This window comes from Rutilus rutilus (genome assembly GCF_951802725.1).
Source record: "Rutilus rutilus genome assembly, chromosome: 2".
Classification (NCBI taxonomy): domain Eukaryota; kingdom Metazoa; phylum Chordata; class Actinopteri; order Cypriniformes; family Leuciscidae; genus Rutilus; species Rutilus rutilus.
This window is the reverse complement of record NC_140210.1, coordinates 15,011,508-15,029,828: the sequence shown is the minus strand read 5'-3', so window position 1 is coordinate 15,029,828 and position 18,321 is coordinate 15,011,508. Positions and strand designations below refer to the sequence as shown.

Sequence of the window (18,321 nt, the reverse complement as noted above, 5' to 3'; positions counted from 1 at the left end):
TTCCACCTCCTGCATGTGATGTCATTAATGACAGTCCCATTTAAACCAACATGGTTGAAATGATTGAGGTGTGATCATGCTACTACGGTTTTGGCAAACAGATGTGACTAGCTAGTTAATTTCTCCAACGATGCATCATAGTGTTTAAGCAGCAAGTTATGTCATTGTACAGGAAACGCACCCCATTCCCATCATGCTCATAGATCCATATCAGACCAAAGTAGATCAAATCTCCTACACTCCTGATCGGTAAAAATAGTGTGCCTTGTTGTGTAGCATTACTAAGCGTCACAAATCTGAGCTGAATGTAGAGAGGGTATATGACTCAAACATCTGTTCTTAATTATAGACAGACACACACAAAGCTAAAGATAACTAGTAGGAGTATGTTTACATGATGATAGCAAGCGGGATTCCACAGCTCACAGGCATACTCTCACATACACATGCATACATACACACTCACAACGTGGCAGGTTTGAATTTCGAGTCCTGGCCTATTTTGTTCAGTAACAGTGCTTCCATTTCGAGGTCTCTAACCTCAATGGACCTTAGTCACGGCAGACACCATTTTTTTTTCTTTGACAAGAATGAAAACGAGGCTTTGAGGGACAGTCCGTTCAATAACTTGCACTGTTGTATACCTGGGTATAAAATATTACAAAAACTGCTTTCCAAAATCAATTCCAGAGGAAACCAGCCCATAGAATCGGCTTACATCCCTCACAGCCTTGTTTTCATTCTCAGTAAATACGGCATCTTTCCTGACTAAGGTCCATATTAATAAAACCTGATACACACTCTCTCACTTTCCTTCTCCCGCCTCAACAGACCCAAATGACTGTGTATGCATTAGCCATTAATAGTGTGTTGATATTACAGCCTTTAACCTGTATGTTTTCAAAGTTAAACTTTATAATTGTCCAAGGGGATACATTTTTCACACAATGACAGATATAGTTATGGCCATTGATTTTATCATACATCATCAAGGTGCAGTCTATACAAAAACGCATAATTCAAACTGAAACTCCAGTGTTCCACAATAAAGTGTGTAAATGTGTTTGCTTCTATTAGGGAGTTTTGCTGATAAAATTAAATTTTGTGCTGATTTACATTTAATTTCATGTGTTGTGATTGTGAAAAGCGTGGAGGCTAAACTTTAGGCTGTTTGGCCACTGGTTTTAATCCACAGTGACAAACAGTATCATAAATATGTGCTTTATTCCAAGAGCATATAGAATATGAGCTTTTTAAAGGAGCCATATGTAAGATTGTGGCCAAAACTGGTACTGCAATCACTTTCAAATTACTGTAGAGCAGTGTATCCCCTCCCCCTCCCCCCTGACTCGAGGTTGCCAGATAGGCTGCAGGATCCAGCACGAACGTTTGTAGCTGCAGCTGTGGTAACTAGAGCAGAGCTGGAAACCCGGATGCCGAAACACTACTGACTTCGTGATTGGTAGATAGGTGGAGGGTGGAGCATCAGGCCAAAACACAAGATGACAACATCAACATCAGTTGAGGGCTGCAACTTCACTTTTTAAATGACAATATCCTGGCCGGACTACTGTTGTCAGTGATATAAGTATTTGAAATGAACATGATTTCTTAATCTCTTAATAATTTCTTAATGATTTCTACAGCTCCTTTAAGCCTTATTTTAGGAAATATTTATTTTTCTTTTATAGTCCTATAGTTCAACCTCCTTAACATTATGGTTTCATAGTTATATACTTCATAGTTGGCCAAGTCATTTTTCACAGTGTCAGACATACACTGCCTGGCCAAAAAAAAAAAGGAAAAAAAGAATTGATTTTAATAGGCATATGCTAAAGAGTCTATGATTGGATCATTATTGCAATGCATATTATGTTTCTAGCATGTTATATGTTTGGGAACAGTTCTTTTAACCCTAATTGATGGAGCGTGTAGCTTTTTCATTTCTTAAACAACCATATAGGAAGACACATCATGGCCATATTCCAGGATGACAATGTTAAGATTCATCAGGCTTAAATTGTGAAAGAATGGTTGGGAGGGGGGATAAAGAATAATTTTCACACATAAATTGGCACCTCTGAGCATTTTCACTGGCTTACAATCGATACCATGGGGAAAAACAGCCATATATATATTTTTTATATTATCTCATAATTTGGCTGCTGTAACTTTAAGACCTGACACACGGATCCATTATACTGCTACACATGCGTTTTCTCTCTCAATCTCAACTGTTTACGTTCACTTAAACCATAACTGAATGTGTTTACATGAATATTCACCAAGATCAGCATTTTGACATTTTGTGTGTATTTGACTGTTTAAGGTCAATAAGCTCCGAAAAATAACTCAATTTAGTACTGAGAGGCAAAAAACTTTGTACTTTGGGTGTGAGCACAAAATCTGCCAGAATTAATACAATTATGCGCAATACGCACAATCCCACACCAAAATTGAAGCCCTGTAACACCAACAACATTCATCCAGAGCATATGAAACGAGTGAGTGAAGGGAGGTGGGTTTGTGTGTCAACTTGCTGACGGAGAGATAAGAGAATGAGAAAGATATTTTCAGTTTATCGTTTCAGATATTTCAGTATCAATATGTATCGAAAAATTTATGTTTTTGACAACACTACATTGCACTTAGTTTATTATTTCAGCTGCCTTTTTAAAAGACTATACAATTGAAAAATGTATATATTATATATAAAATTCAACTGGCCAAAGTTGGACAGTAGGAGTGACTGCGTTACACGCCACTGCTGAAATCCACCCGCATTTGGCGAGTTGGCGGGTGTTAAATGTCAAACCCTGGCAATGATGTGTCTTCCTACATGGTTAGTTAAGAAATTAAAAGCTACACACTTTATCAATTAGGGTTAGAAGAACTGTTGCCAAACATTCAACATGCTAGAAACATAATAATCACTGCAATAATTATCCAATCACTTAAGCATTTGCCTAATCCAAACAGCGACTTCTTTTGATTGTGATTATGTTTGATTGATTTTATCATACATAACCTAGTTGCAGTTATAAATCACTGAAACTCCAGAGTAAAAGTATATAAGTTGTAATTTATTGATGTTCTTTCTTTTTTTTTTTTTTTTTGGTTCACATATATTTAATTTCATGTGTTGTGAAAAGTGTTGCTTTGGTCACTTGTTACCAGATGCATTTTATCCAGAGTGACAAACAGTGTTGCAATTGTATTTGTAAGAGCTTTGTTTCAATGGCACAACGTGTAGGGCAGGAGGGGTATCCCAACAACTGTTCAGATTTTCCATATCAAGATTCAAACTAGCAACATGTGTTCACTTCACATTCACAACACCTTGGCTACCCTGCCACTAGAATGCATTTCTGGCCTGTTTATTGGAAACGTAATAAGCCTACATCTAAAACAATGTAATATTAACAACACTATTTACAGGATTAGTTCACCCAAATATTTAATTCTGTCAATTACTTAAAATAACTCATAAATTACCCTCATGCCATTTCAAACCTGTATGACTTTCTTTCCTCTGAAGAACACAAAAAAAGACATTTTAAAAAATGTTGGTAAACAAACTATTTTTGGTACCACTGAGACATTTCTCAAAGTATCTTCTTTTACATTCCCTCTACGACCTATTTATAAATCTAAATACATTTCCATAATGCATTCAGATCCAATTGATATGAGTTATTTAAGCCTAAATGGTTTTATTAGTCTTAGTAAAGATGGCCAAAAAGAACATCAGATTAAAAAAAAAAGTACTTAGGTGCCACCAGATATATAGTAAAATCATAGGCAATTACACAATATAGGCCTATATACAGTATTGAATGATTACAATATTAATGTAGGCTACTGTAAATTTTGATTATTTACTTGGCATATATGGTATAACAAACATTACCACTGTATGTCCTAACAAACATAATTCCAGCGTGCTTCTTTGCTAGTGGAACAAACAGAACTAACAAATGTGCTGTCTTTTGCCAGACTGAACAAGTCTGTTACGTTTGCCTCAACCATATTACAAGCTTATACGGGTCATAACAACTGGATGCTGCTTGTGAAGGGGTGGTTCCTAGTACACACACACACACACACACACACACAACCCTGATAATAGATAACCGCACATTTCTGTTGCCAGTGATCACCCACGGGTCAGATAATTTTAGATGAGCCATTCGTAGTGTGAACTTCAGTAGCCCCCTCTGAACTATATAAACTCAATGAAAGCGCGTTTGCTACCATACAACATCTCAAACGTGATGTGTCTCCTGGTTCTTCTGCATCACCTGTGATGGACAGACAGTGATGCGACGCTGAGAGCATTAAAACCCTGTTGCATTCCAGTGCCAGTGGGTTAGGGAGCATAAAATATACTGATATGTGTCAATAGCCTAATGTATATTTACAGAATGTCGTCTGTCACGTAAAGGATGTAATGGTTAGCGTACAATTTGCGCAGTAGCAGAAAGGTGTATTAGCATACATATAAATACAATCATACATTACAAACACACACCTCTGCGGCACGTTAAGTGAATGGATATCCAGGAAACAGTTTAGTAAATGAGTCCCGTTAGTTGAGTAGTAAAATTACGCGCTTACCTTTGTCAGCTGCGCTATTTTCTTGCACATTTTCGTGTGCATTTGATAATCATACATTTCCTTCTCTACAATCACATTGGGGATGTCCGCAATAGAGGTCCCGTTACATGCACAGCTGCCGCCGGGGGACTGGTTCATTTTCCCAGAGCTGGAAGCCATAATAACCAGTTAGATCAAGCTGATCAATCACAAACTGGGCTGCGCAACACACTGGTCGCCTGTACGTGATCCTGAAGGTAGAGTCCTTACGACAGCCGAAAGCATTCTGCATGCTGCAACAGCGACCGGCGAACACCCTCCCGCTCCGCCGTGAAGCTGCCCCCGGTGAGAGCACTGCTCACGAGATAATGCCATCGGTACACGACTCACTGACAGTGTCACTGACACTGACGGCATGCGCCCCCAGCCCGCCCGGACACCTGTCTCTCACCCGGGGCGTGACTACAGTCTTACATTACAAGTCACGGGTACTGCAGTGTAATCTTAGCCCCTCCCATGAACACCAACACGCCCAACAGCACAACAAGCATCAATTTCTCTCTTCAAAATCTCCCTTTTGATATGTTAGTGTTTGAAGATTTAAATCGTTTTGTATGAACAATTCTAAACAACAAACAAAACTGCAGGCAGGCCTACTTATAAATAAATATAATTGATTTTTTTTGTCCCCAAAATATAGAGAGCGTTAGAGGGCCATGTAAATTCTAAAGGTAGCCTACATTGCTTAAGTATTATATTAAAGGTGAAATCCCCTGAACCATATTTCGAATTCTGAACCATATTATAACCGTTATATATACATTTATAACATATACATATATACATATTATTTTCAGAAATGCATGACGTTGATCGTGTCGTGCTAAATGCCGTTTTTGTTCAGGAGTTGAGATGATCAGAAATGTGGTTTGCTGCCTTTAGTCTAACAATCATAAAGGAGCTGAACCTGACCTACCTGCCCAGGATGATCTGTCAGAAGTAACCAACAAGAATAAAACCTAACCTACAACCCTAAAACAAAGCATAGCGTGGGATCTAGAGAGTTTTTTTTTATCATTATTTTTTTATTTCAGGACACGTCTCGGATTTGTCATTCATTCGAACCGCAAGAAATAGCAGCAGAAATAATATAATAATAAAAAATTCAAAGAAATACATTTATATAGCTTAATCAATATCTGTATCTTTCAAAGAGCTTACATTTGGACCAATCAGAGCTGTGCGTGATTAATTAAAGCGTTTTATTGAATTATTGTAGGCCTATAGATATCTAAACTTATATGTCAGACTCCAAAACTTAAAAACTGAACACGTCTTGAGATTTAAACCAAGGAGGTCCATATTCAAAGATGTAGTTACTAAGCCTCTCAGCGCCCCCTGACGGAAACCTCATAGTATTGTCCGTAACAAGCATGATTGACAGCCAGGGACGGAAGGAGGCGGTTCTACGTTACTCTCGCGAGAGCAGAGAGTTTTGAAAAGTGGCGCTTTCACCGTTGTTCAAGAGATAGAAGCCTTCTCTAAAGGTACGTCGCGGATTAAAGTGTTTGTTTGTTGTTGTTTTGTTTTGATAAAAAAAAATGAACATTTAAGCATATACACTCGCAAGGAAGAATGTTCTGGCCAATTTTTATTTGTTAAAATGATAATTATGAGTTAGTTCGTCATGTTTTGTGGTGTTGGTAACTGTCGGGGCTAACGTTAGCAGTTTATCGAGGCGGTGTCGTTCATTTTATACATACAAACCAATAACATTACGTTACCTGTTTTATTTAGGGAATTTGAATTGTAATCCTACCATTTAATCAGTGCTCTTCTTTCATGTGTTTGATTTGTTGTGGGATAACATACATCGTGCTGTGTCTTATATACTAGCTTATTTAACGAGTAACTTTTTATTTAGATCATTAAAAGTGTCCAATGGGTGGAGGAAAGATCAGGTAACGATTCTGTCGTGCTGGGTTAACGTTACCCGACATTTGTTGTGACTAATTATCTTTAACCTGTGAAGTGTGTTATTAACAGCTAACACTAAAACAACTAAAAAACAAAATACATGTTTAAGCGGATGTCCTCAAGATGCGGTGTCCCATGGGTGTTTTGGATTTGTAAACGTATATCAAATATCATTCATTCACATGCAGGCTGGCATGTAATTTGTTTTTGTGTCTCAGCAACATCAACATGCCTGGAGACGCTGATCTGGAGATTGAAGAGGCTTTCCGTCGCGCACAGAAAGCTCATAATAACAAGGCGAAACTTGTTGCCAGTTTGAAGACCAGATATAATAAGGTGCAGCATAATTACGTGAATTTTATAATGTACACTATCGTTCAAAAGTTTGGGGTCAGTATTTGACAAATGAATACTTTTATTCAGGAAGAATGTATTAAATTGATTTTAAAAATAAGTTATATTTCAAATAAATGCTACTGTTTTTTTTAACGTTACATTCATCAAAGAAACCTGAAAAAAAGGTATAATGGTTTCCTCCAAAATATTGAGCAGCATAACGGTTTTCATCATTGGTAATAATGTTTGACACCAAATCAGAATATTAGAATGTTTTCTGAAGGATCATGTGACACTGAAAACTGGAGTAATGGCTGCTAAAAAATCAACTTTCCCATCGCAGGAATACATTACGTTTTAAAATATACTAAAACAGAAAATGTTATTATTTTAAATTATAATAATGGTTCACAATATTACAGTTTTTACAGAATTTTTGGTCAAATAAATGCATTCTTGGTGCTTATAATTGACCGTTCAATAAAGGGATAGTTGCCCCAAACCCTCACCTTCATGTCGCTACAAACCTGTAAGACTTTCGTTCGTCTTCACAACACAAATGAAGATCTTTTTGATGAAATCTGAGAGCTTTCTGTCCCTCCATAGACGGCTACTCAACTGAAACTTTGACGCTTCGAAAAGTTCATAAAGAGATCCATAAAACTAATCCATATGGATTGAGCGGTTTAGTCCAAATTTTCTAATGAGACTTGTCTTGGTCGCTTTATATGATGAACAGGTTGAATTTAGGCTTTTATTCACATATAAACATTGATCAGCAAACAGTAGACAGAAGCTGAACCGAACCTGCTCGACCCGAGTGAACAAACCATATGCAGAAGCTCAAATGTGCTGTGTAACACACGAGAATAAACCTCTTTGATTCTTGCACGTCAAGCAAACATGCTTAAGCTTCTGTTTACCACAACTTATGTGTGAGATGATGAATGTTTATTTGTGAATAAAAGTCTAAATTCAATCTGTTCATATAAAGCTATTGTGTCTTCTCAGCAAATTTTAACTAAACCGCTCAATTCATATGGATTAGTTTTATGACCTCTTTATGAACTTTATGAAGCTTCAAAGTTTGTTGTGTAGCCGTCAATGGAGGACAGAAACGTCTTACACATTTGGAACGGCATGAGGGTGAGTAATTAATGACAGAATTTTCATTTTTGAGAGAACTAATCCTATAACATTATAAAATCTTACCAACCCCAAACTTTTGAAAGGTAGTGTAGGTGCATGGGAATTTTTCTTGCACACATCAAACAATCTTCTAAATGAGGTCATTTTTAATTCTGTGTAGTTGGAAGATAAGTCCGAATTCAATGAGGAGTTCATCCGATGCCTGAAGTATGCCATGATCATTTACACCCGAGAGCCTGCAGTGGAGAATGTCATTGATTTTGTCACTAAGTTTGCTGCGAGTTTCGAAACGCCTGTTAATGAGGAGACTGAGGAGGAGGAGGAGGAGGAAGATGATGATGACACTGAGTTTTTGAACTTTCTGTTCAACTTCCTGTTGGAGGTAGTGTCACTCATGCAGACATTTGGGTTGGGGAAAAAGTCATACCTCAAAGTGTACCTTTGTTTTCATTCGATTTCTTATCCATCTCTTTACCATCTTTTTCTCTCCCACAGTCTCACGGTGCAAGCAGCCATGCTGTGCGGTTTCGTGTTTGTCAGCTGGCGAATAAGTTGCTGGGCAGTCTGAGTGAGAATGCTCAGATCGATGATGATCTGTGTGATAGGATCCATGAAGCCATGCTGGTCAGAGTAACAGACAAATACCCTAATGTCAGGATTCAGGCAGCACTGGCCTTGGCCAGACTTCAGGACCCCAATGACTCAGACTGCCCCACTATTAAAGGTACTCTGAATGCTCATACTTTCACTCACAGACATTGAGCTACAATCCCTACTTAACATGTTAACGTTCAAAATTGATCCATGAATTTCCAAGGAATGTACATTTAAATAAGGTAAATGTGATTAATTCTTTGTGTTTGCAGCTTATATTCTGCTTTTGGAAAATGACTCGAACCCGGAGGTTCGACGTGCTGTGCTGTCTTGCATCGCTCCCTCGGCTGCTACACTCTCTAAAATCTACAAGCGCACCCGAGACGTCAAAGAGAAAGTCAGGAAACTTGCTTATCAGGTAAAAATGTCTAAGAAAATGCCAAATTGACTAATCTGCAATAAAAGTTACCAATTAGTAAATAGTGGTGTTTTTTATTTATTTATGTGAAAGTCTTTACTGTCAGTTTTGATCAATTTAATGAATCCTTGCTGAATAATAAAGGTATTAACTTTAGTTAATTAAGTTTTTAACGGTAGTGTTTGCAATAAATATGATGCGCTTATGTATGTGCCTCAGGTACTGGCAGAGAAAGTGCATATTCGAGCTCTGAGCATCGCTCAGAGAGTGAGTCTATTGCATGAAGGCCTCAGTGACTCTGCAGGTAAGGACATTGTCGTGTTTGTTGATCAAACTCTCCAACGCATGTATTAGAGTTCATGTGCATTGTCTCCTATTAGGGCTGCATGATTTGGGGAAAATGTCATATTGGGATTGAGACAAACAAATGGTTTCATGAGTCAACTTGCTTGGTTCTCAAGGAAAATGCACACACAGATTAGTGATAATGCTGAAATGTGTATTTCTCAACTCAAACTAGCAACAACAACTAAATGCACTGTGTTTTAAAATTAAAATAATATTTTTTACAAAATTAAATAATGATATCTTTGCATTACTGCAAACCTGTTACTGTCTCAATAGTACCTTATATACCCGAATATAAGACAACCCTGAATATAAGACGACCCCCCCCCCATTTTCCAGACTTATTTTTGTGGGAAAAAAATCTGGTTTTCAACAGCAAATAATTTTATTTGAAAATTGCAGTGATAATTCATTCTCTGTCTTCCAGCACGCGCGCGCACCTTTCTCTCTTTCTCTCGCTCTGCGTCTCGCGTGCTCACCTCTCTCTCTCTCTCTCTCTCTCTCTCTCTCGCTCGCTCGCTCTCTCTCTCTCTCTCTCTCGCTCTGCGTCTCGCGCGGCAGAGAGGAGCAGCGTTTTAATTCAGTTAAACAGATATTATGTTGCTTCTCTAATTTTACATGCAAGTATAGCCGAAATCACAGCACAGATATTGTTTTTATCTTATGTGTATTTGATTTCATCAGACGACGGCTCGATTATCAGGATTTTTGTGCAGATTAACATCTTGGAAGGGAGAGCTGGTTTTGTCTTAATGGGTCGCGTTTCAGTCACTATTTCATATTAATTCCGTTGTTCTTTCTCCCTTTCCCCCCGTGATTTTGTCTATATCGCGAATATAAGACGACCCCCATTTTTCAGCCTATTTTTAGGACAAAAACCTCGTCTTATTCGGGTATATACGGTACAATAGTATAAAATAAATAGAACAACAAATAAGAACATTTGCATGCTCATGAAAATAAGATATTTTGAACATTCTGTCCAGGCAAGCAGGGACATTTAAGTAGGATGTAACACATGCTTTGTCTAAACTCAGTCATTTTTGGTTTAAGTGTATTGTGATTGTCAAAACATTTGGTAACTAAACGGAATTTTGTTACGTTTAGTGACATGTTACAATGTTTACATGGTACAATGACTTGTTGGCTACTGTTTTTATCATTGCTTGACACAAGCTTCACGATTTCAATTCAAATCTTGTGATTTGATTCTGATCTTGATTCAATATAGATTTATTTGGATAAATATTAGGTACAGTAGATACATGTTAATTTTTCTCAAGAAAAGAAGAAAAATAACTCAAATAAAAATAATGTGGTTTTTATAGGCTATAATAAGATTACAATATTTTAATAAGTAAAAATATAATATTTAATATAGTGCACATATTTAGCAAAATACTCCTCTCTATATAATTTGTCTAGCCAGCTAACGTGCTATCAAATGGCTTTCCTGAGGTAAATGTAACGTTATGTGACATTGTTCTCCAGCTGTTTTATTGACCTCTTTCCGCGGTTGAAAAAAAAACCCCACTGATTGATATTATGTATGAGGCCTAAACATTTTGGTAAGTTGTACTGTATCGTTCAACACACCATCTTTCTAGTAAAGAGTAGGCTAAGAGATGTTCGGTTCACGACCATGATCTGTCACGTCACATTTACAAGCGCTATTTGAATTTCGTAATAAAATCGACAGAATCTGAGAGCTGAGAATTAGTTTCATATCAAAAGTAACCTGCTCTGTCTAGTCTGTCGGTGTCAAGTGTCCTCTTTGCTTTGTGATTTTTCTCTGCGTGAGAAAATGGATGTGGCGTGTGAAAAGTGTAAATTGCGTGAGTCTCATGCTGAGTGAGTGAGAGTTGGCAACCCTGCTCTCTCTGCTCAGTGTTGGTTATCTTATAGCCAAAATATCGTCATATAACAGAGGTATAATTTTTTCTGGCCACCAGTTCAATGTCCGTCTGCTCAGCATACATCTTCACCTGTTCTCCACGCTGCACACCGGAAAAAGTCATGACGTGACCATACGCGCCACACGTGCCACTGCCTAAACTGAAACTGACCGGTCTTCTTTTTATTAGCAGTGTAGAAAATGGGCAAACAGCTCTCAGAGAGAATGGGTTGTCATGTCCACACATGCATTTATTTATTTCATAAAATCGCAGCATTTTGCGTCATATATTTGCATAGGCTTGACATCGCGATTGCGATATGATTATTGTGCAGCACTATCTCCTAACAACAAAGTCCTAGGCACAAACAAGTTGTTTTTTAGGTGACAACTGGGTCATTAAAGACTCAAACGCAGGTTTCTACTATTAAGGAAAACACCTCATTCTGTCTGCTCTTTCAAATAATTTTTACTATCAAACATATCTTACTGAACTACATTGCCTAGATGATAATATCAGGCAACAAACATGTTTATTAGAAATTTTTGGCAAAAAACATGTTTATTGGAAATATGTGGCAAAGTATCGCCTGAATGCATCTTAGAATTTTTGTCTTGTATTAAGCTTATACTTGATTATCTTAGAATTTTGTAAATTGTATATATTATATTATATTTACTGCTGACAGGGCAGTATAAGTCAATTAACAAATCATGTCCATTTCCCTTAGACTCCGTGAAGGAGGTCATCAAGACCCATTTGCTGCCTGCTTGGCTTCGCTTGCTGCAGGGAGATGTTTTGCAGTTGCTCCACAAACTGGATGTAGAGAACTGTGCAGAAACTGCAGTGACTACCTTACATGCCATCTTTTCCATGGCAACAGACCCTGATGAACTCCTGCAGAACGGTATCAGGCTGGATGAGAGGTCAGTTACTTGAATCTAAATACCAGAACAAGCATACTTCAGACACTGCAGTTTTGCAGCATAATTCAGTTCACCAAAATTGAAAAACATGTACACATGCCCTGCCCTTTGTATGTCCATTTGACATCTTGGAAAAGGTTTATTGCAATTTTTTTATTATTATTATTTTCATTGTGCTTTTGCTTTCAGCTATTAGTAGAAGCATAGTACTTTCAGCTGCATTCAAGCAACAAGGTTTCCACGGAGCATTAAAAGTCATTAAATGGATTTTGCGAAAATTAAGGCCTTAAATTGCATTACATTTTAATCCTACAGGCATTAAAAATGTTGATATAGTTTTGAAGAATTTTATTTTATCAATTTGAATATAGCCTTCATAATTAACGGACGTTAGCGTTATAAATGCAGAACCAGTTTGGCTTCCAGCCAGACTAAAATTGCCGTGATGAGGGCATTTTGTACTTTAGGAATAACAGGAATAAAACTAGACCAGAAAAATGGGAAAGTGCAAATTCCAGCAGAAGTGGCTGGCAGACAGTTTAACGCATTAAAATATTTAATGCAATTAACGCAGCATCCGTTAATTTTTGTCATCCTTTGGCTAGTTTTACATTATATGATCCCGCTCTTATTCATGCAAATTCTTTTAAACCATTCAAGACGCGCCCTAGTATCGTGTACACAGACAGCGTGCCAGAATAGTTCTCTTTCGTGCTTGAACCTGGCTTGAACGAACAGTAACACACACAATTATTTGAAGATACCTGCAGAAACCCTGAAGCAAATGTTACCATAAATATTCTGCTAGTTTTTCCCATATTTGGCATAAGAAATTTGAAAAGTGTGAAGATCCATTGTGGGCCGGCCAGTAACTAATGGCAGAAGTAGAACATTTATTAAAGGAAAAGTATAACCAAAGAAAATATCCAAATAAATATTTACTATTTACTGACTAAAATGTCTTTACAAAGTGTAAACTTTGATTATTACATTTAATAATGTAATGTGCAGTTATTACATTATGCTTTAAGTTACGAGTTGCTACACACTGCCTGCTAGTATTTGTTTGGGCAATCTTCAACATTAATCTCATGTCTTAAATGTTTGTGCCTCTGTATAGGAAACTAATTACTGTGGACTCCCTAACATGTGAAAACGTCTTGTACTGGAGAGCGTTGTGTGAGTTTGTCAAGAGTAAAGGAAATGAGGGTGAGGAATTACTGGAGAAGTTACTCCCTGAGGCGGCCATCTTTGCAGAGTATCTATACAGGTGAATATGCTCTACGCTTTTGTTTCTTGTAACCCTTTTAATTGGATTAATTCTTCCATGTTTAATTTTCTTTTTGAATTCAGTTAAACACTTAACATTTGCAAATGATAACCCAGCTAAAAAATGGAAGCCTTTTTGTTTCAGTTATCTAAAGAGCATTACTCCGCTGTCTGAGGAGCAAAGAGCTGATATGACAAAGCTTGAGATGGTGATGACCCAAGAGTTTGTTGGACAGCAGCTGATTCTGCTAGTCGGGTGTCTTGACACTTCTGAAGAAGGCGGCAGGTCTGAGTTCTCAGTACTCTGATCTCTTACTGATCAATGTAGATGAAACATTTTAGACTATTATTATCTTCAGTTTTTGATAGTCCTTTTCCTCCATTTCTGTCTGTATAACTTGTATAACACCCATAAAAGTCTGTTGTATTTATTAACTGCAAATCTAGATATTAAAGTTTTAATCTTCCCATGAACTGTTCTAGGAAGCGCATGGTAGCAGTGCTCCAGGGGATTCTTGTGATGCCCAACACACCCACTTCTCTGATTGGTTTGCTGGTGGAGAAACTGATTGGCATTCTACGAGATGACGCACAGAAAATTCAGATGGTCAGTCCTTGTGAGAACATCATACTCTTTAAAAAAAAAAAAGAAGAAAAATCTTCTGTTTGTGGCAGCCAGAGATTGTATCAGTCTTAGATTTGTAACGTTATGAGACTTTCATGGTTTGAAAACTGTCTCAGAAAATTGTTAAACAATCAATTCTTATTGTCATCAGTTAAAAGGACAGTTAAATGAATGAAAACGGGTTTTGGTAAAAAAAACAAAAACAAAAATGCTTTACTATAACAAACTTGAAACCATTTGTTTGTTTTAATTCATATTTGAATCATCAAAAAACATGTATAATCATTTCAATTTAGTAATCGATTATTGACTGGAACAACTTTTTAAGAATGAAATGTATTTTATTCAGAAAATTTTATTAAAAAATATTACAAAAAAACGGCGGTAATCAATTAGTGCGTAAAACTAAAAATGTTAAATAATGTTTTAAAATGTAATCAAATGAAAAGTGCTGCACAACAAAGATTTGATAAATTAAAACAAACATTAAGGAATATCATTTTTTCTGTCTAAATAAATTGTGCTGTTATTAAGTACATTCTATTCTACAATAGTAACATTTCTTCATAGTACATACTAGTAATTTAAGGGATAGTGCGCCCCAAAAATTATGTCAGTATGTCGCATTACTCGCATAAGTTGCGCTTTAGACTTCCCGTTTAATTCCCCTCCCCCAATACCGTAGATAAACAAATGTGCACGATATGATAACCATATACCGTGATATTATCGTCAAAGTTACAACCCTAATCAGTGTAGTCCTCTCAGATGGAGAACATGCAACAAGAATTATCGGTAGCAGTTTGCTGAAAAAATTTAATTGGTTGACTATGTAAATGTGGCCTTTGAGATCTGCTGATTTATGCAGTCAAGTGTCTCTACAGCAATTCACTGAAGGTTTAATTTTGTATGTGTGGGTTATTTTAATCAGGTTGCTGAAATAATCTCTGATGTGAGAGAGCCCATTTTTCCCATCTCTGAACCTGTGGATGAGAATGAGAAACGCAGAAAGCAAGTTAGAGTGAGTAAAACTTCATAAACCACTAATGCTTAATGGCATCAACATAATGCATGAGATTGGCATCATGTAAAAATATTTTTTTTTTTTATAGTTAGCTGAGGTGCGAGTGCAGATAATGGAGGCCAAGCAGACTTTAGAAGATTGCATCAGCTGTCAGGACTTCAGTCGTGCAGCTGAGCTGAAAGACTCCATCTCTCAGCTGGAAGAGCTCAAGAACCAGCTTGCCCTGGAGGCTTCGCAGTCTGCTGAAAATATCAAGGAGCAGCGTGTGGAGAAGGTACTAATTTACAAAGACACTCACATACATTAAAAAAATAAAAGAATACATTTATTCAGCAAGCATACATTTTAATAAAAAGTTATAGTAAATACATTTATAATGTTTCAAATAAATGTTCTTTTTAACTTTTTTTTACTCAAAGAATTCTGAAATTCATCAGTTTCCACAATTTTTACAACAATTTTTAGTTGCACATCTGTTTTCAACTGTTATTAAAGGGTTAGTTCACCCAAAAAAGAAAATTATCCCATGATTTATTCACCCTCAAGCCATCCTAGGTGTATATGACTTTCTTCTTTCAGATGAACACAATCGGAATTATATATATAAAAAAAAAATCTCTTCCAAGCTTTATAATGGCGTTCCTGATTTTGAAGTCCAAAAAATTGCATCCATTTATCATAAAAGTAATCCATATGACCCAGGAGGTTGATAAAGGCCTTCTGAAGCAAAGCATTGGGTTTTTGTAAGAAAAATTTCCATATTTAATGCTTTAAAAACGAAAATAACTAGCTTCCGGCAGGAGGCCTACGCAGGTCGACTTGCGCCAAAAGAGTAACCCCTGACGCAATGTAGGAGTAGCGCAAGCTTTGATGTCTCTCGCGGTTCAAACAAATAGGCCTGGGCAACAAACTCAAGCTCATCTTCTCTTATATTGAAATCCTCTGACATTTCTCTTTAAAAATTCTTGTTTTAGACTTCTGATTCATGACCGGTGTTTTGTTTTGCTCTATTCTCTGCGCTTCTGCGATCGTCAGTGCATCAGTTTAGGGGTTACTCTTTCACTGTAAATCAATGTGTATGGCCGTCTGTCGGGAACTAGTTATTTTAGCTATATAACGTTTTAAATATGGACATTTTACTTACACAAATGCATTGCTTTGCTTCAGAAGGCCATTATTAACCCCCCGGAGCCATGCGGAGCACTGTTATGATGAATGTATGTGCTTTTTTGGAATTCAAAATCTGGTTCTTCATTCACTGCCATTTTAAAGCTTGGAAGAGCTAGGACATTTTTTAATATATCTCCGATTGTATTTGTCTGGAAGAAAAGTCATATACACCTAGGATGGCTTGAGGGTGAGTAAATCCTGGGCTAATTTTCATTTTTGGGTGAACTATCACTTTAATAAGAATCTTATTTGAGCACCAATTCAGAAGCCTGGAAATCCAGACCTAAATCTAAAAGATTAATGGTCTGGCGTCGACTAATGAATATCGGCCAGCTCGAGGGGCGGCACCAAGCATGCATTTGAAAATCTCATTGCACGCAATTGGATAACACTACGACCAATCACAACAATAAACCCCATACGCTTAGCTACCAGCAGAGCTAACTGGTAGATTATACTCTTACCGTATCCGGTCGGCAAAACAGCAAATACGTCCTTCTTGCAAAGGAACGATTCGAGCGGCGTCTTCTGTTCCTGTTTTAGATAAAAAGCCAAGTCTAACTCGTTCATTGTAGCGGCCAAAGCCGTTTCAAACAACTGATATTCATCCATAGCCATCTTGCAATGTTTACTATAATGACTTCGTCACAGCGCTGTCTCTGTTTAGCTCGCCTCTGGCCCGCCTATATCAGATAACCTGATGTGATTGGTGCAGCTCAGATCGAGGGGCATATTTAATGAGCATCTTAACTCGATGAGCAAATTCAACTTGTACTCTCGCGAGAACTCTGGATTACCAGGGTACCAATTTAATTTTGTCTATCACTATGCTGTCAGTCACAGTATACATCGGTTCCTCAAACTCGGTCCTGGAGGGCCGCTGTCCTGCAGAGTTTAGCTCCAACACTGATCAAACACACCTGAGCAAGCCCAGGACCGAGTTTGAGGAACCCTGGTATACATGATGAATTGGTCTTGGAATTATTTTTGTGGATAGTTGTTGTATTAAAATTTGTTCAACTTGTATCATATGAGCATAAGTTAGTTAGTGAATTGCTCGATCAGTGTCATAAACTAACATATTACAAGACGAAGTGTGAGAACAAATGTCGTGTGAATGGCCTGAGTCTTGGTGTCACGTTTTAGGTGAACACTATGGCATAGTTGACACCATTAACGTGCATGTACATATTAAGTCTTACATTAAGTGCTTAATTTAAATATAATCTCACATAATGTAATCACATGTCATGTGTGTTTTTTCCCCAGAGTGATCCAGAGACTTTGTTGAAATGTCTGACGATGTGTGCCGAGTTGTTCAAGCAAATGAACATCAAGAGAGGAATCTGCCCTACCATGAATGCTCTGATAGAGTCACTGGTACTCATACTCATCCATAAAAGCACTCACATTAATAATCATTTCCTGCTTTTCTGCAGTATATGAAAAACTTGGGTCTGCATGGCCCTTTTATCACAAGCCACTTTGGTTACTGGACTCAACTGGAGCTGCAGTTACGGGAATATAACTTAAAAGTGCTTTCTCATTCCTAGATACTGCCAAGTGTGTCTAACCCTAACCCTGCTGTGCGCAACATGGCTGTCATCTGTTTGGGAACTGCTGCTCTCCATAGTAAAGACCTCGCTAACACACACCTTGTGCTGCTCTTGCAGGTATTTAAACATTTGTGTTAAAGATGACCAAATTCACTTTGTCTTGAAAGCTTGGAGATTATTTTGTGTGTGTGTGTTTTAGATCACACAGCTAGACGAGCCTAAAATCAGGATCAGTGCTCTCCGAGCTCTCATTGACCAGCTCCTGCTCAATGGCCTTAACATCCTGCAAGACAAGTCTGCTCCTCCTACCTCCCAGGCACCTGACTCTCCAGACAATAACGGACAACCTGACCAACAAGTTGAAGAGGAGAGTACCGTCCAGGGCATTCTGAGGATGCTTTCAGAATTCCTTGATAGTGAGGTACTGCATATCCATCA

The 18,321-nt window shown here is 37.6% G+C and overlaps 2 protein-coding genes across 3 annotated transcripts in view; one reads left to right on the top strand and one right to left on the bottom strand.

Moving 5' to 3' along the window:
* Positions 1-5,100, bottom strand: part of fam184b (family with sequence similarity 184 member B) — a 44,467-nt gene extending 39,367 nt beyond the window's left edge. Inside the window, exon 1 of the mRNA XM_084402048.1 lies at positions 4,618-5,100. Coding sequence (XP_084258174.1) covers positions 4,618-4,776 — 159 coding nt within the window. The 5' untranslated portion in view covers positions 4,777-5,100. The remainder of the gene's footprint in view (positions 1-4,617) is intronic.
* Positions 5,101-6,035: 935 nt separating this feature from the next.
* ncapg (non-SMC condensin I complex, subunit G) overlaps positions 6,036-18,321 on the top strand; it is a 17,045-nt gene continuing 4,759 nt past the window's right edge. The window contains exons 1-16 of one of the 2 annotated variants that reach the window (XM_084401841.1): positions 6,129-6,143; positions 6,521-6,557; positions 6,792-6,909; positions 8,219-8,440; positions 8,554-8,782; positions 8,925-9,070; positions 9,290-9,374; positions 12,044-12,239; positions 13,360-13,509; positions 13,654-13,794; positions 13,992-14,115; positions 15,065-15,154; positions 15,246-15,431; positions 17,597-17,707; positions 17,881-18,000; positions 18,083-18,304. In XM_084401841.1, the coding sequence (XP_084257967.1) occupies positions 6,538-6,557; positions 6,792-6,909; positions 8,219-8,440; positions 8,554-8,782; positions 8,925-9,070; positions 9,290-9,374; positions 12,044-12,239; positions 13,360-13,509; positions 13,654-13,794; positions 13,992-14,115; positions 15,065-15,154; positions 15,246-15,431; positions 17,597-17,707; positions 17,881-18,000; positions 18,083-18,304 (2,160 nt within the window). In that variant the 5' untranslated portion in view covers positions 6,129-6,143; positions 6,521-6,537. Of the gene's footprint in view, positions 6,144-6,520; positions 6,558-6,791; positions 6,910-8,218; positions 8,441-8,553; positions 8,783-8,924; positions 9,071-9,289; positions 9,375-12,043; positions 12,240-13,359; positions 13,510-13,653; positions 13,795-13,991; positions 14,116-15,064; positions 15,155-15,245; positions 15,432-17,596; positions 17,708-17,880; positions 18,001-18,082; positions 18,305-18,321 lie in introns of both variants that reach the window. The other variant, XM_084401842.1, reaches the window with a different exon arrangement.